This window comes from Ranitomeya variabilis, chromosome 2 (genome assembly GCF_051348905.1).
Source record: "Ranitomeya variabilis isolate aRanVar5 chromosome 2, aRanVar5.hap1, whole genome shotgun sequence".
NCBI lineage: Eukaryota > Metazoa > Chordata > Amphibia > Anura > Dendrobatidae > Ranitomeya > Ranitomeya variabilis.
The window spans coordinates 479,583,552-479,604,314 of NC_135233.1; the positions used below are offsets into that span (position 1 = coordinate 479,583,552).

The 20,763-nt window shown below is 43.6% G+C and overlaps 1 protein-coding gene across 1 annotated transcript in view; it reads right to left on the reverse strand.

The window, feature by feature from the left end:
- The window catches only part of MUC6 (mucin 6, oligomeric mucus/gel-forming), a 76,700-nt gene extending 59,248 nt beyond the window's left edge, over positions 1–17,452 (reverse strand). Inside the window, exon 1 of the mRNA XM_077281608.1 lies at positions 17,428–17,452. Coding sequence (XP_077137723.1) covers positions 17,428–17,452 — 25 coding nt within the window. The remainder of the gene's footprint in view (positions 1–17,427) is intronic.
- Positions 17,453–20,763: the final 3,311 nt, after the last annotated feature.

The following is a 20,763-nucleotide window of genomic DNA, read 5'->3' on the forward strand; positions in this document are numbered from 1 at the left end:
ATTCGGGGGAGATTCATAAGGAGTGGACTGCTGCTGGAGTCATTTCTTCAAGAGCCACCACACACAGACGTATTCAGGACATGGGCTACAAGTGTCGCATTCCTTGTGTTAAGCCACTCTGACCAATAGACAACGCCAGAAGCGTCTTACCTGGGCAAAGCAGAAAAAGAACTGGACTGTTGCTCAGTGGTCAAAGGTGTTGTTTCATATGAAAGTACATTTTGTATTTCAAGGTCCTAGAGTCAGGAGGAAGAGTGGAGAGGCACACAATCCAAGTCTAGTGTGAAGTTTCCATAATTAGTGATGGTTTGGGGAGCCATGTCATCTGCAGGTGTAGGTCCACTGTGTTTTATCAAGAAAAGTCAGTGCAGCCGTCTACCAGGAAATTTTAGAACACTTCATGCTTCCCTCTGCCAACAAGCTTTTTGGAGATGGAAATTTAATTCTCCAGCAGGACTTGGCAGCTGTCCACACTGCCAAAAGTACCAATACCTGGTTTTAAAACAACCATATCACTGTGCTTAATTGGCCAGCAAATTCACTTGACCTTAAAGGTCCCGTCTCACATAGCGATTTACCAACGATCACGACCAGCGATACGACCTGGCCGTGATCGTTGGTAAGTCGTTGTGTGGTCGCTGGGGAGCTGTCACACAGACAGCTCTCTCCAGCGACCAACGATCAGGGGAACGACTTCGGCATCGTTGAAACTGTCTTCAACGATGCCGAAGTCCCCCTGCAGCACCCGGGTAACCAGGGTAAACATCGGGTTACTAAGTGCAGGGCCGCGCTTAGTAACCCGATGTTTACCCTGGTTACCAAAAAAAACAAACAGTACATACTCACCATCTGATGTCCGTCAGGTCCCTTGCCGTCTGCTTCCTGCTCTGACTGAGTGCCGCCGTACAGTGAGAGCACAGCACAGCAGTGACGTCACCACTGCGCTCTGCTCTCACTGTACGGCGGCACTCAGTCAGAGCAGGAAGCAGACGGCAAGGGACCTGACGGACATCAGATGGTGAGTATGTACTGTTTTTTTTTTTTTACATTTACGCTGGTAACCAGGGTAAACATCGGGTTACTAAGCGCGGCCCTGCGCTTAGTAACCCGATGTTTACCCTGGTTACCAGTGAAGACATCGCTGGATCGGTGTCACACACACCGATTCAGCGATGCCAGCGGGACCTCAACGACCAAAAAACGGTCCAGGCCATTCCGACACGACCAGCGATCTCGCAGCAGGGGCCTGGTCGCTGTTACGTGTCACACATAGCGAGATCGCTACTGAGGTCGCTGTTGCGTCACAAAACTTGTGACTCAGCAGCGATCTCGCTAGCGATCTCGCTATGTGTGACGGGGCCTTAACCCCATAGAGAATCTATAGGGTATTGTCACGAGGAAGATAGAGACACCAGACTCAGCAATGCAGACGAGCTGAAGGCTGCTATCAAAGCAACCTGGGCTTCCATAACACCTCAGCAGTGCCACAGACTGATCGCCTCCATGCCAAGCTGCATTTATGCAGTAATTGGTGCCAAAGGAGCCCTGACCAAGTATTGAGTGCATTTACTGAACATACAGTTCACTAGGCCAACATTTTGGATTTTAAAATAATTTTTCAAGCTGGTGTTATAAACATTCCAATTTACTGAGATAATGACTTTTGAGTTTTCATTGTCTGCGAGCCATAATCATCAACATTAACAGAAATAAACACCATTGGACTGATCACTGGAGAAACAAAGTTTTTTCTTTACATGTGTGTGCAGCGCCCCAGAGTCCTGGTCGTTGCAGTACTGATGCTCCGCCGCTAAGGGGGGTGTTGGTACGTCTGATGGCACTGAAAGAGTTCACCTGACCAGGTATCACAGACACCAATACACTTCACAGTCTGGCCTCCAGGGGGAGCTAAGGGTGCTATGTATTAGGCCACTCCTCACAGTCTGGTAAAACTGGGGGTTAGATAGGAAGTTAGACAGAAAGCTGACTGGGTTGGAACCAGGCAACATCCTGTGGCAGAGGGTGTTACAGGGGAAGATTCAGGGGGGTCCCTGTCAGGGGTGGGATCCTGACAGAGGCCTAGCGAACAGAAAGAACGTTACGGGACCGCGCCTGCACTTCATTGCGGCGGTACCCCAAGAAAGGACAAGAAGCGAGGTTTACTGTGAAGAGTGAGAAACGAGATCAAAGCAACAAGGAGAAAACACCAGTAGGAGTCGTGCTGTAAGATCGAGGCAACATCCTACTGAGGCGCGTAGCCGGTGGCCGGAAACGCCGAGGAAGTATTGGCTCCAAGCCCTACTTCAAACCAACGGCAGGACAGTCAGTTATAGGCGGGCTGTCTCACCTAAATCACCTAAGCAGACATAGGGGCAACAGTGGGAGAGGGGCGACTCTAGGGTCCCGGAAGAACTCCAGGCCTACCCGTCATACGGGTGTGTCCTAGCCATATCATCTGGGGGACGGAGAAGAACATCAGAACCAGTTGTGAGGGAACATCAGAAACAGACACAACAGTTGTGAGGACTATCCCGTGGTGCTCAGCAATCCCAGAACCGAGACAGAGAGGCCCAGTACCGGGTACCCCTCGGCCCTGCGACAGTGGGGGCTCTCCAACTTGGCGTCACGAACAGGATCTACTTAAGCCTGAAGAATCAGGTCATGTGTGCCTTGGAACTGTGATTTATTGTGCTTGAACTGTGACTTATTGCAAAGACTGCGGATTGCCACCTGCCACCAGAAGTTCCCGCCAAAACCGCTGCCATTACAGCACCACGAGGAGCGCAGGAGAAGAAGAAGGGCGTGGAAGTGGGCGTGAACAAGCTGAAGAGCGCGAAAGGCAATGGCCGCCCAGTCTAAATATCTCGGCCCTTTGAGGACGTGTCCGTCAGCAGCCGAGATCCGCCTCCTGATCCTCAATGGTCGGCAGAGACAAAGAAAGCGAAACCGCCCACGAAGGAGAGAGCGGGAAAAGGACGAGGAAGAAGAAGCGAACCACGTGGAGGACGCCACGGCGAGCTGCCCGGAACCGGAGCGTGGGGTCGGAGCAGAGGACTCCCCCAGCTACCCGGAGGGACACTGTGACCGGGCCTCCACCGCTGATATTGACTTCCTGCAAGCCGGAGTGGATGAGCTCAGCGACCAACTCCGGCGGACGCAGCTGAGCACTGAGGCTGGGTGGAAGAAGACCTTCATCGGGAGCCTCACCAGACGTCTGTCGGCAGCCTCGTCTGGTCCGGAGCAAGAAAGAAGTTCCAGCGCTCCAAAGCCAGAAAGCAAGGCCCTGCCGGAAAGTGAGATGCTGCAAACGGAGATGACAACGCCGCAGCACAAGGCCCTGCAACCAGCGTTCCAGATCCCAGCGGAGACGGAGCAGATCGGCACCGGAGGGACCGCATCTGAAGCAGGTATGAAGAACGACCCCGCCTCGCCAGCAGAGGACCTGCTGATAGGCCCTGTCACGGTGCCCCCTCTCCCTGGGACCCATAGACTCCGGCGCCTTTCACCCTGGGATCGGGCCACGGGTATGGAGCACTTCTTAAAGGCCCCGATCTCGCCGATCACCTTGCCGAGTGAGGTCTATGCGGAGCTACGGCCGCCAGAGCAAGAGTAAACCTCGATGCCATGGATATGTAAATAGTTAACTGTTTGTTTCCCTGCTTTTTGCTGCTTTAAACCCGACTAGGGTTATTCTTAAAGGGATCCCTTCGTTTACCCGGGATCCCTATTGCTTTTATTTTTGCTTTTATTTTCCTTTTTGCTCCCTGTTCACCCATGTTATAAAGACTACCGAATCATGGACGGTGAATGATTCACAAACTGTTTTGTAAATAGTTCGCACCTTATTAAAGGTGTCCCCTACTGGTTTTACAAGAAAAATAACTCTTTGCGAAGAAACTGTTCCTGGAAACAGTACAGGAGTCCCTGCCTTACACGAACTTGCAGCTTGAGAAGTTGCGCTACCTCCAAGAGACTTGGTTCCCTCTTAAAGGGAACGTTCACCAAAAGCACTTAAAGTATAATGTTGCCTTAAAAGAAGTAGTAATAATGTTTATATGTAAAAGTTATACGTAGGTAGTTAGTTGATTGTAGGAAATGTTTAATAATGTGTTAGAGAATGAGGACAGGAAGTGAACCCGTACGGGGTTAGTTGGTGAGTCCTCCTAGGAGCCATACAGAGACGGCTCAGTGATCTTGTGCTGAGAGAAGGTTGATAAGTCCTATACTGTGTATAGAAAGAGAAAGGCAGTAGGCCCAGACGAGGAACGAGGCGGTCCTGCAAAAGAGCGAGAGGCAGTAGGCCTGGGGCAGATAGACAGGCGGTCCTGCGAATGTAAAGTTGGAAAAATGAAGAAAAGTTGATTAGCATTGTAGTGTTTTATGAGTAAGTCTTTAGTGGGTTTAGCTTATACACCCTTAAAGAAAAAGTTAGTTTTATAGTAAGCCTTTAGTGGATTCAGCTTATACGTCCTTAAAGGCAATGTTAAATTATTGTTCAGAAATTGCACTAAGTAGAATACCCGGCTGGGTAAGAGAAGTTATTTATAGTATGTTATTTAAAATATTTAACCATGTTTGTAACGTTCAAGTGTCCTCACCTCCCATAAAGGGAAGCTCTGTTAAAATTTACTTGTTTTTGCATTTCTAAAAATTGTATGTCTTTTTGCTGACATGTATTGTTGTTTTCTTCCCAGTCCAGGAGTACTGGATTTATCCGGGGGACGGAGTGCAGCGCCCCAGAGTCCTGGTCGTTGCAGTACTGATGCTCCGCTGCTAAGGGGGGTGTTGGTATGTCTGATGGCACTGAAGGAGTTCACCTGACCATGTATCACAGACACCAATACACTTCACAGTCTGGCCTCCAGGGGGAGCTAAGGGTGCTATGTATTAGGCCACTCCTCACAGTCTGGTAAAACTGGGGGTTAGATAGGAAGTTAGACAGAAAGCTGACTGGGTTGGAACCAGTATAAATCATAAAGAGAACCCTATAAAAACCAATTTTTATTAATATTATTTAAAAACCATTATAGGTTACAAAGCAAACCGAAAAAACACCGTGAAGTGAAAAACAATCTCACCAAGTGATATTAGGGGAATCCCTAGTGCCGTAACTAAGCTGTCACCTTCCTACTTGCGGGGGTTGGCACCCTATGGGAAGCGTATTGGCGCCCCCGCTCAGCGACGGCTAGCCCTAGTTGCCCTATAGATACAATGAGCCGTAACCCTCCCCAGATAGGGAATAAAGGGCACCTCTAGATCTATACAATAATCACTCCTACACAACTAAGGACAACCCTAATTCCCCAATGTAAGTGCAAACATTTAAAAACCAAATTGATGAACACAATCGGCGTATGGTGGTAATAATATGCATATGGGTATTTGCTTATTGATCCAATGGGGTAACCATAAGTTCACATAAATAATGCAAGTGGTTTACCCTTTAAGCAGACAGGTACCCCATAAATCATGTCTATTTATAATGGCAAAGGTTTGCTGCAGTCAAAATCCTGCCATAACGGCCCCTCAAAAACATGAGCCCAGATTTGTGACATGAAAAAATGTATTGGTACTCATCCAAGCATCTCCACCCGCCACTTCCGCCTCAACGCGTTTCGCCCCTCTGGCTCATCAGGAGGCCCGATATAGAGAAAGTGTTCCGATTCTTATATGATGCTTCATAAAGGGTTCTCTTTATGATTTATATTAGTCTATTTATGCCCTTCAGATTATTGAATTTGTTATAAAGTGGGTTGGAACCAGGCAACATCCTGTGGCAGAGGGTGTTGCAGGGGAAGATTCAGGGGGGTCCCTGTCAGGGGTGGGATCCTGACAGAGGCCTAGCGAACAGAAAGAACGTTACGGGACCGTGCTGCACTTCATTGCGGCGGTACCCCAAGAAAGGACAAGAAGCGAGGTTTATTGTGAAGAGTGAGAAACGAGATCAAAGCAACAAGGAGAAAACACACAAGCGCTAGAAGGAAGGCACAGATTTCCACCTGCAAAGGGAACTCTGGAGGTGCCATCGGACCGGCCGGTCTCAGACAGCCCTGTTAACCGTACTCTGGATTGAGGATCCTGAAGCCTTCAGTAAAGAGGTAAAGAGACTGCAACCCTGTGTCCTCGTTATTCATCGCACCCTGCACCACACATTATCACTCTCAACTTTCATTGGACGCCCCTCAGCAGGGTCACGGACCGGGTCTAGCCACCGTGACAATCCCAGAACCGAGACAGAGAGGCCCAGTACCTTGTACTGCGACAGTGGGGGCGCTCCATGTGGATTTATCCCAATCCGTTTTCCGTGCGAACTGTAACAACAGGTTGGACGTATTCCTGTTTCTTCAAAGCGGTGAGCTGACTTTGCCAAAAAGTTATATATATATTTTGTGTAAAGCCAACCCCTTCACTTTTCACTACCTAAATTCATCAAGTAGCCGAGTAGCCGAATCTGGAAGGATCGAAGTCAAGGAACCCTTGTTCTCCTTTTAGGACCCTTTTCTGTGGCTCAGACTTATTCGAGATTTATGGCATATCCAATGGAAATTCCACAATTAACAAAAATAGAAATATATTTTTAAATACAGTACAATTACAAAAAAACAAAAAAACACAAATTCTTAATAAATGATGAAAGTGAAATACAGCCTTCATTGTTAGAAGATACTAAGTAATCTTTAAAAAAAAAAACCCAGAAAACTATTTATTATCTCAGTAGTCCGCATGGAAATATAATAAAACACCAAGAAGAAGAAGGGGTTGTTCAATCCAAAATAGAAAGCAAAATGATGAAGGCCTCCAGACACATTGGACATAACCCACTGATATCAGTAGGATCATCTGACGGGTATTGGGGCCTCCCAACTCTACCCCAACTGGATCTACCCCAGCAAAATCTGATCTTTTTGTTCTTCTAATTGATAAGCTGATACTGGAGGAGTCTGACAGTTACTTTCTTATACAGAACCTCTTGGCGTAGTCGAACGGTCCTGCATATGGAGGAGATAGAGAAGATAGCCGTCGGTCCAACAATCATACGTCAGACAGCTATCTAACATGTATGAAGGCCTTAAAGCAAGAGGTCCAATGACATTTTCTATAATAAGAATATTTTAAAATGCATGAAAGTAATATACAGAAAATATAAAATCCAATCAATATAAATGAAGTGTACTCACTCAATCTATTGTTTGGACTTGAATCTGCAAAAAAGATAAGTCAAGTTAAAATATCAATTTATTCAACTGCCTTCAGTACACGTACCAAGACAGATAGATTAAAAAAAATCAAATAATGTATATATACTGTATATTTTTGCAATTTAAAAGAAATCTGTGCTTTCTTAAATATTCAATGATTGTAAGCGCCTACCACATGTATTCGTTTTAGCAGTTACTGGCAACTAACACTCCTGATCTTATCATCACATTTTGTTTTGCAACTTTTAATGATTAAAAAAATAAAAATAAAATAAAAAACATTTTCAACAATGTAGTGCACGCTCCTCTCTGAGGGCATGTTTATGTGATAACCCTACAGTATAGTAATTTTTCTATATATAGACTGGTACTGTTCCCTCTAACTCCAAATTATGGATTTATAGGTACTGTAATTTTTTAGTTTATCTTTTCTTTTGGTGGATGAGTTAAGTATAGGATATTAGGCTGGGTTCACATTGCGTTGGTGCAGTCCGTTCAACGCATGCTTTAAACGGACTGCACCAACGCTAGTGCCTTTTAAAGATCACATTATGTGATCGCGATAGCACAGATGCTCCACCTACGCTATCGGTGACAGACCTGGAAACGCTGCAGACCACATCCGAGGGTCCGTGACAGAATGACGGCACATCGCTACCGCATACAGATTATGACATGCGTTAGCGATGCGCTACATAATGGCAGTCAATGGGTGTGCTAACACATCCGTTACATAGCGTTAGTGCCACTGTGTAACGGATGCCGTCAGCGCATTCCCATTGATGCAATGTGAACCCTGCCTTACAGACATATTAAACATATCTAGAGAAATGACACCAAGTTTAGATGTGTCTTCTTATAATCTTTTGCTGAATAGAGCACAGTGTTAAAGTATATGAATAAATAGACCATTGAATACTTCCGACCTACCAACAAACACTGTGAAAATGCTCAAAACTCTAGGAAAATTATATTGTCTTTATCGTACAAACTTATATTTCTTGATAAAGTTAAATTCTTTCATGTTTCTGTATAAAGGTTTCAGACTAGACCATCTTAGTTACATAGTTACATAGTTATTAAGGTTGAAGGAAGACTTTAAGTCCATCTAGCTCAACCCATAGCCTAACCTAACATGCCCTAACATGTTGATCCAGAGGAAGGCAAAAAAATAAACCCATGTGGCAAAGAGTATGCTCCACATTGGGGAAAAAAATTCCTTCCCGACTCCACATACGGCAATCAGACTAGTTCCCTGGACCAACGCCCTATCAAGGAATCTAGTGTATATACCCTGTAACATTATACTTTTCCAGAAAGGTATCCAGTCCCCTCTTAAATTTAAGTAACGAATCACTCATTACAACATCATACGGCAGAGAGTTCCATAGTCTCACTGCTCCTACAGTAATGAATCTGCGTCTGTTATTATGCTTAAACCTTCTTTCCTCCAGATTTAGAGGATGCCCCCTTGTCCCAGTCTCAGGTCTATGATTAAAAAGATCATCAGAAAGGTCTTTGTATTGTCCCCTCATATATTTATACATTAAAATAAGATCACCCCTTAGTCTTCGTTTTTCCAAACTAAATAGCCCCAAGTGTAATAACCTATCTTGGTATTGCAGACCCCCCAGTCCTCTAATAACCTTGGTCGCTCTTCTCTGCACCCACTCTAGTTCAGCTATGTCTTTCTTATACACCGGAGACCAGAACTGTGCACAGTATTCTAAGTGTGGTCGAACTAGTGACTTGAATAGAGGTAAAATTATGTTCTCCTCATGAGCATCTATGCCTCTTTTAATGCATCCCATTATTTTATTTGCCTTTGTAGCAGCTGCCTGACACTGGCCACTGAATATGAGTTTGTCATCTGTTATGACCCCAATGGCAGAGGGTCTCAAAAGTACATACCAAGTCTGCAAACACAAAAAACCAGCTCATAGGGCAGTGGTAACTGGGCTGACCATATATCTAATCCTAGCACCACAAATAGCAGCAGCCGGGGAACGTGCCTACGTTGGTTCTAGACGTCTCGCGCCAGCCGGAGAACTAACTAACCCTAGAAGGGAAAAGATAGACCTTTCTTGCCTCCAGAGAAAAGACCCCAAAAGTTGGATACAAGCCCCCAACAAATAATAACGGTGAGGTAAGGAGAAAAGACAAACGTAAGAATGAACTAGGTATTTAGCAAAGAGAGGCCCACTGACTAATAGCAGAATATAGTAAGATGACTTATACGGTCAGCAAAAACCCTATCAAAATTTCCACGCTGGATATTCAAGAACCCCCGAACCGTCTAACGGCCCGGGGGGAGAACACCAGCCCCCTAGAGCTTCCAGCAAAATCAGGAATCACATTTAGTACAAGCTGGACAAAAAATAAGAGCAATGCAAATAACCAAAAAACAAGGAAGCAGGACTTAGCTTAATCTAGCAAGATCCAGGACCAGCAGACAGGAGCAAACAGAAAGGAACTGATTACAACGATGCCAGGCACTGGACTGAGAATCCAGGAAGTTTATATAGCAACACCCCTGGACTAACGACCCAGGTGGGTGCCAAACTGAGGAAAGACAATCCCAGAGTCATATCACTAGTGACCACAAGAGGGAGCCAAAAAAGTCTAATTCACAACAGTCATCCACCCATACACCCAGGTCTTTTTCATTGATGGTTTTGCCCAGAGTTTTAGAATTAAGCACATAGTTATACATCTTATTACTTCTACCCAAGTGCATGACCTTACATTTATCCCTATTAAAGCTCATTTGCCTTTTATCAGCCCAAGCTTCTAGTTTAGATAAATCATCCTGTAATATAAAATTGTCCTCTCCTGTATTGATTACCCTGCAGAGCTTAGTGTCATCTGCAAATATTGAAATTCTACTCTGAATGCCCCCTACAAGGTCATTAATAAATATGTTAAAAAGAAGAGGGCCCAATACTGACCCCTGTGGTACCCCACTGCTAACCGCGACCCAGTCCATGTGTGCTCCATTAATAACCACCCTTTGTTTCCTATCCCTGAGCCAGCTCTCAACCCACTTACACATATTTTCCCCATCCCCATTATTCTCATTTTATGTATCAACCTTTTGTGTGGCACCGTATCAAAAGCTTTTGAAAAGTCCATATACACTACATCTACTGGGTTCCCTTGGTCCCGTCCGGAACTTACCTCTTCATAGAAGCTGATCAAATTAGTCTGACATGAACGGTCCCTAGTAAACCCATGCTGATACTGGGTCATGAGGTTATTCCTCTTCAGATACTCCAGTATAGCATCCCTTAGAAAGCCCTCCAGGATTTTACCCACAGTAGAGGTTAAGCTTATTGGCCTATAATTACCGAGTTCAGTTTTTGTCCCCTTTTTGAATATTAGCACCACATTTGCTATACGCCAGTCCTGTGGTACAGACCCTGTTATTATGGACTCTTTAAAGATTAAAAATAATGGTCTATCAATGACTGTACTTAGTTCCTGCAGTACTCAGGGGTGGATCCCATCCGGGCCCGGAGATTTATCAATTTTAGTGATTTTTAGACGCCGCCGTACTTCCTGCTGGGTTAAGCAGGTGACACTTAATGGGGAATTTTTGTTATCACTGATCATATTGTCTGCCATGGAATTTTCTTTTGTAAATACTGATGAAAAAAAGTCATTTAGCATATTGGCTTTTTCCTCATCCTCATCCACCATTTCATCCAGACTATTTTTAAGGGGGCCAACACTATAATTTTTTAGTTTCTTACTATTTATGTAGTTAAAGAATATTTTGGGATTATTTTTACTCTCTCTAGCAATGAGTCTCTCTGTCTCAATCTTTGCTGCCTTGATTTGCTTTTTACAGAATTTATTTAATTTTCTGTATTTATTTAATGCCTCATTACTACCTACTTCCTTTAATTCTCTAAATGCTTTCTTTTTGTCCCTTATTGCGCCCCTTACAGCTCTATTTAGCCATATTGGTTTCCTCCTATTTCTAGTATGTTTATTCCCATACGGTATATACTGTGCACAGGTCCTATCCAGGATGCTAATAAACGTCTCCCATTTTCTTTGTGTATTTTTATGTCTCAGGATATCGTCCCAGTTAATTGCACCAAGATCATCTCTCATCCGTTGGAAATTTGCCCTCCTGAAGTTTAGTGTCCGTGTAACCCCTCTACTACACATCTTATTAAAGGATACATGAAAACTTATTATTTTGTGATCGCTATTCCCCAAGTGACCCCCAACCCTTATATTTGATATGCGGTCTGGCCTGTTGGTTAATATTAGGTCTAGCAGTGCCCCCCTTCTTGTTGGGTCCTGAACCAGTTGTAAAAGGTAATTGTCTCTCATAGTTGTTAAAAACCGATTACCTTTGCTGGAACTGCAGGTTTCTGTTCCCCAATCTATTTCAGGGTAGTTGAAGTCCCCCATAATAATGACTTCTCCTTGAGTCGCAGCTTCATCTATTTGCTTTACGAGGATATTCTCCATTGCTTCCATTATTTTTGGAGATTTATAACAAACCCCTATCAGTAATTTATTATTTTTTCCCCCTCCCCTTATCTCCACCCACAGGGACGCTACATTTTCATTAGATTCACCTATATTATCACGCCGGATGGGTTTTAAGGACGATTTTACATACAGACACACCCCTCCCCCTCGCTTATCCGTTCGGTCATTTCTGAACAGGCTATAGCCCTGCAAGTTAACAGCCCAGTCATGGCTCTCATCCAGCCATGTTTCAGATATCCCCACCATGTCATAATTATGCTCCAACAACATTAATTCTAATTCGCCCATTTTGTTGGCAAGGCTTCTGGCATTAGTATACATGCACTTGATGTTCCTCTCTGTGCCTCTATTCTTTCTTAAATTATTAACTGTTCTAACCCCACCCCCATGCCACCGCCACCCCCAACTTCCTTATTTGTGCCCAGGTCTCTATCTGCACTATCTTCCCCTCCTATAAATTGAATACCCTCCCCCCCAATCCCTCGTTTAAACACTCCTCCAACCTTCTAGCCATTTTCGCCCCCATTTTCTCTGTATAGACCCCAAACCTAACCTCCCATCTATGTAGATCCCAGTTTCTCCAATTAAACAGACTCCAGATCTGACTTTCCAGCTATACAGACCCCCGACTTGACCTCCCATCTATACAGCCCTCCTGTACACAGACCCCAGACCTGACCTTCCATGTATACAGACCCCAGACCTGACCTTCCATGTATACAGATACCAAACCGACCTCTACACAGATTCCAGACCTGACTTTCCATCTATACAGACCCCAGACCTGGCCTCACATCTATACAGACCCCAGGCCTGACCTCACATTCTACACAGACCCTAAGGTTACCTTCCTACAATACAGACCCCAGGCCTGACCTCTCATGTGTACAGACCAGAGACCCACCGCTACACAGACTCCAGACCTGACTTTCCATCTATACAGACCCCAGACCTGACCTCCCTGCTATATAGACCTGACCTTTCAATTTCCATCTATACAAACTCCAGACCTGACCTCCTAGTCATACAGACCCAAGACCTGACTTCCCATCGATACAGACCCCAGACCTGACCCCACATCTACACAGACCCTAGGCGTACCTCCATTTAATACAGACCCCAGGCCTGATCTCCCATGTATACAGACTACAGAACCACCTCTACACAGACTCCAGATCTGACTTTCCTTCTATACAGACCCCAGGCTTAGCTTTCCTTCTATACAGATCCCAGGCATGACCTCCCATCTATACAAACCCTGAAATCACTACCTATACAGACCTCAGAAACTGGAGGTAGGAAGATACTAGAACAAAAGTAGAGTTATATACTTGTCTCCATTCCTGCATTCTTCTTCATTATCAGTCGCTGCCCCCACATAACATCCGATATCTTGTTTGCGGTTGTGAATGGGAGTGAAGAGAAATGCAAAGACTTTGAAAATTGATTTTAAGTTTAAAATCTAGTGCCCGGGAGAATTTCTCTCTGTTTTTTAGAGTTTGGGAGATTTCACCTCTCTCTTGGAGTCTCTTTTTTTAACACATAAATCTTAATACTCTGCTGCTTCTATTCTTCATCTTTTCATTACTCTTTCTTGCTAATAGCATTGGATGTAATACAATTAATTCATAATTGATCTAAATTATTTCTAAGATGACTCTACACCTTAAAATATGTGATCTCTAAGTTGGCTCAATTGGCATACAATTGTCAAATATGTTGGATGAGGCACATAAATGTTCCCACTCATTCATATAGGACTACTTAAAGGTGTTGTCTGGAGAAAGAAATAAGGGTCCTCTCTTATTCCCAGCTCCACTCTTACATGAAATATTCTTAGAAGACAAGAAGATTTACAGATAAAAACTACTCATGTTAGTGCAATACTATTGAAGAGTTGAATTGGAATGTGTTTCATTTAGATTTGGGCTACATGGTAACCTTCATAAAATGCAACTTTATGAATATAATAATGGTATTACCTGGGTTTAGGCCTGAAGAATCTGCAACCGGCACATGAGTTGTAGCTGTTGGAAGAAAAGCAAAAATTAGTAATTTTTTTTCAGATTTTGTAGGAAGATTAATTTATGACTTCATACCATTATTAAAGTAATGTACACAGAGAATATATGTTGGTTCACAGAGACCCCAAAGATAAATGAGACATAAGTACTCCATGTTTGACTTTGTAATACAACATATTCTCCACTAGCAGAAGCATCAAAAATTGGAGGTATAAGGAGGTACAAAGAGGGGCCTTAGAACATGAGTTACAAATCAGTACAACAATGTCTCAGAGATAGGAGGTCTCTCTATGAATGCCTGATGGGAAATGTTTAGAGGTCAGGAACTTGTGGGAAACCCAAATCAGCATTATAGTGCACATATACATAAGGGAGCCAGCAAGGATCAAATTTGGCCACTAATTTTGGTGCCATGTTTTATCACCCCAGACAGGATGACCTGATTTTTCGTTAACCTCTTGGAAACACAACATATTTTTACACAAAAATATGGCCGTCCTCTTGCTTTCTGTGGTTTCTTGAAGACTTGATATACTGTTTATAAAGTAGTGCTGAACACTTGCATCCTTTTCTTATATTGGTTCTTATATTCCCAAATCTGTGTAAATGGTGCTTGCTGTATGTTTTACAGACTGGTGAATGTAGTTTAGTAGAATTCCAGAAACTAATAATCAAAGATCTTCATTACAGAACTATGACGTTGACCTAATGCGCCTGAATTTGATATTTTCATCTTGTTTAGAAGAGTTTCCAGGATTAAAGTGTCCTAAAAAAGCTGTAAAAAACATATGGCATATGGTGCTAAATTGTGCAGTCATCCACTCATGAATAGTAAGTCAGGAAGGGCAGTAGTTGCATCAGAAGGAAGTTGTCCAAGTGCCATGTACTGATATGTATTGTAAATCCCAGTGTATGAGTAAATCTTTGACTTTTACATAGGATAAAGTTTCGAAGTTGTGTGATGTATGTGGTGCCAGGTCCAGTCGTGTGTGTTGATCTCGGTGATATGTATTTTCTAGTTTTCTATCCATAAATGTCTTATATTACGTACCTGTGTTGCCCAGCAAGACGCTAAGGCAAAGAAGAAAGGGGACGTTCATGGTAGAATCCCAGTGGTGACCCTCTTATTTTGGGTTATTAATATGTTCCCTTAAAAACCCCTATTGGCAGTCCCGCTGCTGCCTAAGGGTGTATTAAAAAACTGTCATGCCAACCCTAAACGTTATATATCATTTTGAAGCCGCTCCTTAGTAACCTGGAAACAACCACCTAACAGGATCTGCACCTTATCAGCCTTCACCCAAACAATAAAAAGGCATTAATAAGTACATTAAGTTATTATCTAAATGTCTTCACAAACACCAAGGATTGATAGCGCTAATGTGTATGTTCTGCAATACTTATTTACTCTCATTGCACCGACACCACAAATATCTTAAAAGCTTGGGTTGAGATCTTAAGGAGATGATAGTCTTCATATTGTAGGAATTTGTACTTTATAAATTATTGTTGGAAGCTTATTTAACCTAACATAACCTTTACTGAAAGGATGTAAATATATGACACAAGGGGCAAGGAATTTTAAGACCACCACAACATAGTCTTCTACCCTGACATTACCAAAATGCTCATACTGTAGTTCTAATTGTCCATCAGACAATGTACAACTGGTGGCCGAATTTTAAGGACAATACGACAACAGGATATATTTCATCCCCTAGATTCTATATTCCCCAAATCATTCCCTTTAGTGATGTCAAACTTTTTCCCATGCTTGAACAGTATCGAGAACATTTCTACTAGTTCAAGCAGTTTGGTTAAAGTACAGTACAGATCAAATGTTTGGACACACCTGTTCATGCATTAGTTTTTCTTGTTCTTATTGGAATGTGCACATTTTGGATTAAGGTTCAGGGCAGCAAAACCACAAATGACATACATATGGAAACATGGAGTGAAGAAACATATGAAGCAAACCAAGATTCCTCAAACTCATTCCCTTTTATTATGATGACACTCTCTCAAGCAGCTTCATCAGGTAGTCGGCTAGAAAAGATTTCCAACGGTGTTCCCAGAGGATGGAGCTGAACACTTGTTGGCTGATTTGCCCTCGCTCTGCACTCCATCTCATTCCAAACCACCTTAATTCTGTTGAGGCTGGGTGATTGTCATCTGATGCAGCAATTCATCCCTCTACTTATTGGTCACAGAGCCTGGAGATGTATTTTGGGTCTTTGTCTTGTTGCATCACAAATTATGTCACAACTAAGTACAAGCCAGACATGGCGGCAGTTGGTACGAAAAACCTCTAGTCTTCCTCTGAAAGAGTTTTATATATGTCTGAATTTTAACACAGGTTTTTGACATTTTTCCCAAAAAAAGTTCCATAAAGGGTTACAGACAACAATATTTCTGCAGAAAATTAATGAACTTTGTGCCTCATTTTGAAGAATTTGGCTAAAATAAAGTCAATGAATATCACAAGACAAAAGAAAGTGACTTAAAAAAACCCCACTTGAAATGGTGACCCAGGCCATTGCTTATTTTCTTTTTTTCTCTTAAGAATCACATTATCCAGACGTGTGGTATTAATTCTTTAGTTAGCTGTGAACAATGAGGCTGGTAAACACAGTATGTGATATGTTCTTATTGCTACCTAATGAAGCCTGAAAATGTGTGATCTACGTAATGGTTTTTCTTTGACCTGACACTTTGCAGCTGTTAAAAAGACAACGCCTTTACTGCCCAGTAATAATTGTATAAAAATGCGCTAACTGGCACAATTTATAGACAAAAGTGCCACATTTTCTTTAAAAATGAAGGAAGGCTTTCAATTCTTTTGAGTTTCTAGGATGAAAATTAAGCAAATTGCTTTAACCCTTTCTTGGCAAATGATGGCTGTAATATTTAGCCATCATCTGCTTCTAACAGCCGCTAGTGGAACGGTGGTCCACCTGTGGTGGTTAACTTCTTAAATGACGCTTTCAATTTCTGACAGTGGCATTTACAGCTTGCCACTCGCCAGAATGGGGGCGCATTATTCCATGAGTCCATTGGAGCCCATGTGATGTGAACTCGGAGTGCCGATGTTATGACAGCCAGAGGTCTGCTGAAGACCCTTGTGCCCGTCATGATGGTTTTCTTCTTAATGCCAGTTTCTGGTTTAGACTCAAAGGAAACAGTGATTTTTGCTATAAACAGCAGTACTGTAGCATTGCTGTGTATAGTGCAAGCGATTGGATGATCGTAGATTGAAGCCCCATAAGGGAGCTAATAAATACAGTAAAAAATGTTTTAAAAAATATGCAAAGTTCAAATTATCCCCCGTTAACCACATCAAAAATAAAGGAATAATCAAAAATTAAAAATACACATTTGTGGTATCTCCACGTCCGCAAAATCAGATCTACCAAAATATAAAATTAATTAGATCGGTAAACTGCGTCATGAGAAAAAAAATCTAAACACCAGAATTACGGCTTTATGGCCTTCGCCACATTGCAAAAAAATTCAATGAAGAGATCAAAATATTGTATCTACCCCAAAATGGTATCATTAAAAATGTTGGCTCAGGCAGCAATAATATAAGCGATAACATGTCTATCTACCAAAAATTGAAAAGGTTATGGATTTCGGAAAATGGTGACACAATAGCATTTTTTGCATGTTTGGTATCTTGGTAATTGCATACTTACCTGGAAAATCATATTGCTGGGTCATTTTTATCATATAGTGAACATGGTAAATAAGAAACCCCCAAAAATTGGGGAAGTTTTTTTCACTATGAATTTTCCCAGCTTTCCAGTACATCACATGAAAAAAAATCAATGGAGTCATTGACAAGGACAACTCGTCTAGGAAAAAAGCCAAGCCATTACATGGTTATGGCAATAGAAAAATAAAAAGTTATGGTTCTTGGAAAAAGAAGAGGAAAGAACGAAAACACAAAAAAAAGAAAAATAGCCATGACGGGACAGGGTTAACAAAAAAAAATCTGAAAAAAACCCAAAACATTTTGCCATATTTAACCAAACATAGCATTTTTGTTGTGGGAGAAATAGACTTATAATACAGATGAAAATCTTTGGAAAATGTGTTTTACCTTATTTAGTGTCATTGGTGTTTTGTGTTCTTTGTGTCCTTGGGCCATTATGTTTTATTTTTTTGTGTGTGTGTTCATATTCATATTTATCAAATGTGTTTGAGATATTTAATGGTGGTGTGCCTGTTTACATGACCCTTGATTGCAGTTTTTCTTTGCAGCTAATTTTTGGCGTTTTTGAGACTAGTGCTAGCGGGAGCAACTTCTTGACTGTTGAGAAAGTTTTGAAAGAAGTGATCAAATGCCTGCATGAATCTTTGGTCTTGCAGTATAATTGTCACTAGGCAGGGCGGCCAAGACATACTCATACTCTGGCTTTTAAGTGCCCAGCTGATTACACACATAGATTGATAACTTTTATAGACTTAAGACTTCTGTACATATACCAATTATTTGGGGACCAGCCAACTGCACCCCGGCAGATGACATTGGGGAAAAGAAGAATTAAAGGGAACCTGTCACCCCCAGGGACAATTAAAGTAAAAGAGCCACCTTCAACAGCACTAAGGCTGCATTCTGTGAAGGTGGCTCTTATGTTTATTATCCCTAGTAATGCTGAAATAATGAGTTTGAAATATTTCCCGCCATACCTCTATTGAGTCAGGGAGGTATGATTTCTCGCCCTGACTCAACCTCCTCATAGCTGGTGCCTGAGCAGTGGGGATCTCTGGTTGAAAGAGGCGGAAGGAGAAGGGGACAGAGATCCTCACTGCGCAGGCGCCAGATTCCCAGCCCCGCAGTGTGAGGACATCATAGCACACTGTGGGGCGGGATCTGGGGGGAGGGATCTGGGGCCTCCGCTACACACAGGCACGATAACCTTACATCATCTGATATAAGTTCCCTGGCAGCGCGCATGGTTCATGCCCAAGAACTGATTGCATTGCACAGGAGCCGGTGACATCACGAGAAAGAGAGGAGGCGGCGCCCGGAGGGCAGAGCGGGATGATGGACGGCTGAGAGGCGGTTGAGCCAGGGGGAGAAAACATATCTCCCTGACTCAATAGAGGTATGGCGGGAGATTTATAAAACTCATTATTTCAGCGTTCCTAGGGATAATAAACATAAGAGCCACCTTCACAGAATGCAGCTACTGAAGGTGGCTCTTTTACTTTAATATGCCCTGAGGGGGGTGACAGGTTCCATTTAAGCTTGTTATATTTCAAGGGACAATCCTTTTGTTCAAATTTGTCCTCAAGGGAAATGAACCACCATCAGAGATGTTTGACAGCAATTTAGTCTCCTTTCCTTTCCACACAATTTTGTGGACATGTTTGGTGGATAGTTGAGACATAACTGTTAAGGTACCTTCACACTGAGCGACTTTACAACGAGAACGACAACGATCCGTGACATTGCAGCGTCCTGGATAGCGATCTCGTTGTGTTTGACACGCAGCAGCGATCTGGATCCTGCTGTGATATCGCTGGTCGGAGCTAGAAGTCCAGAACTTTATTTGGTCGTCAGATCGGTGTGTATCGTTGTGTTTGACAGCAAAAGCAACGATGCCTGCAATGTTTTACAATGGTAACCAGGGTAAATATCGGGTTACTAAGTGCAGGGCCACGCTTAGTGACCCGATATTTACCCTGGTTACCATTGTAAAAGTAAAAAAAAAACAGTACATACTCACCTTTTGATGTCTGTCACGTCCCCCGGCGTCCACAGGGTTAAACTGCTTTCGGCAGGAGCGCTGCTAAATGCATGCGCTGCTGCCGAGAACTTCCCTGCACTGACTGTCAGTGCCGGCCGTAAAGCAGAGCACAGCGGTGACGTCACCGCTGTTACTGCCGGGTGCCGGCGCTGATACATTCAGTGCAGGGAAGCTCTCGGCAGCAGCGCGTGCATTTAGCAGCGCTCCTGCCGAAAGCAGTTTAACCCTGTGGACGCCGGGGGACGTGACAGACATCAGAAGGTTAGTATGTAGTGTTTTTTTTTTACTTTTACAATGGTAACCAGGGTAAATATCGGGTTACTAAGCGCGGCCCTGCGCTTAGTAACCCGATGTTTACCCTGGTTACCCGGGTGCTGCAGGGGGACTTCGGCATCGTTGAAGACAGTTTCAACGATGCCGAAGTCGTTCCCCTGATTGTTGGTCGCTGGAGAGAGCTGTCTGTGTGACAGCTCCCCAGCGACCTAAACAGCGACGCTGCAGCGATCGGCTCGTTGTCTATATCGCTGCAGCGTCGCAGAGTGTGACGGTACCTTAAGTCATTCACCTCCAATAGCTTATTTGACCATTTCTAGCTCTGCTCATATCTGAATGATGGAGCGAATGCCGGGGTCACAATTGCAAGTTCAATGCGAGAAACTCACGCGAGTCTCTTGCATCAATACCCGGCACTCGGGACCGGAGCGTGCAGCTACATGTATTTCTATGCAGCCGCACACTCTGGTCCCGAGTGCTGGCGGCAGTGCCGGGTATTGATGCGAGAGACTCACGCGAGTTTCACTCATTGAACTTGCAAGTGTGACCCCAGCCTAAAGGTACCTTCACACTAAGCGACGCTGCAGCGATACAGACAACGATGCTGATTGCTGCAGCGTCGCTGTTTGGTCGCTGGAGAGCTGTCACACAGACCGCTCTCCAGCGACCAACGATGCCGAGGTCCCCGGGTAACCAGGGTAAACATCGGGTTACTAAGCGCAGGGCCGCGCTTAGTAACCCGATGTTTACCCTGGTTACCAGCGTAAAATGTAAAAAAACCAAACAGTACATACTTACATTCGCGTCCCCCGGCGTCCGCTTCCTGCACTGACTGAGCGCCGGCCCTAACAGCAGAGCGGTGACGTCACCGCTGTGCTGTACTTTCACTTTCACTTTACGGCGCTCAGTCAGTGTGGGAAGCGAACGCCGGGGGACGCGAAGGTGAGTATGTAGTTTGTTTTTTTTACATTTGACACTGGTAACCAGGGTAAACATCGGGTT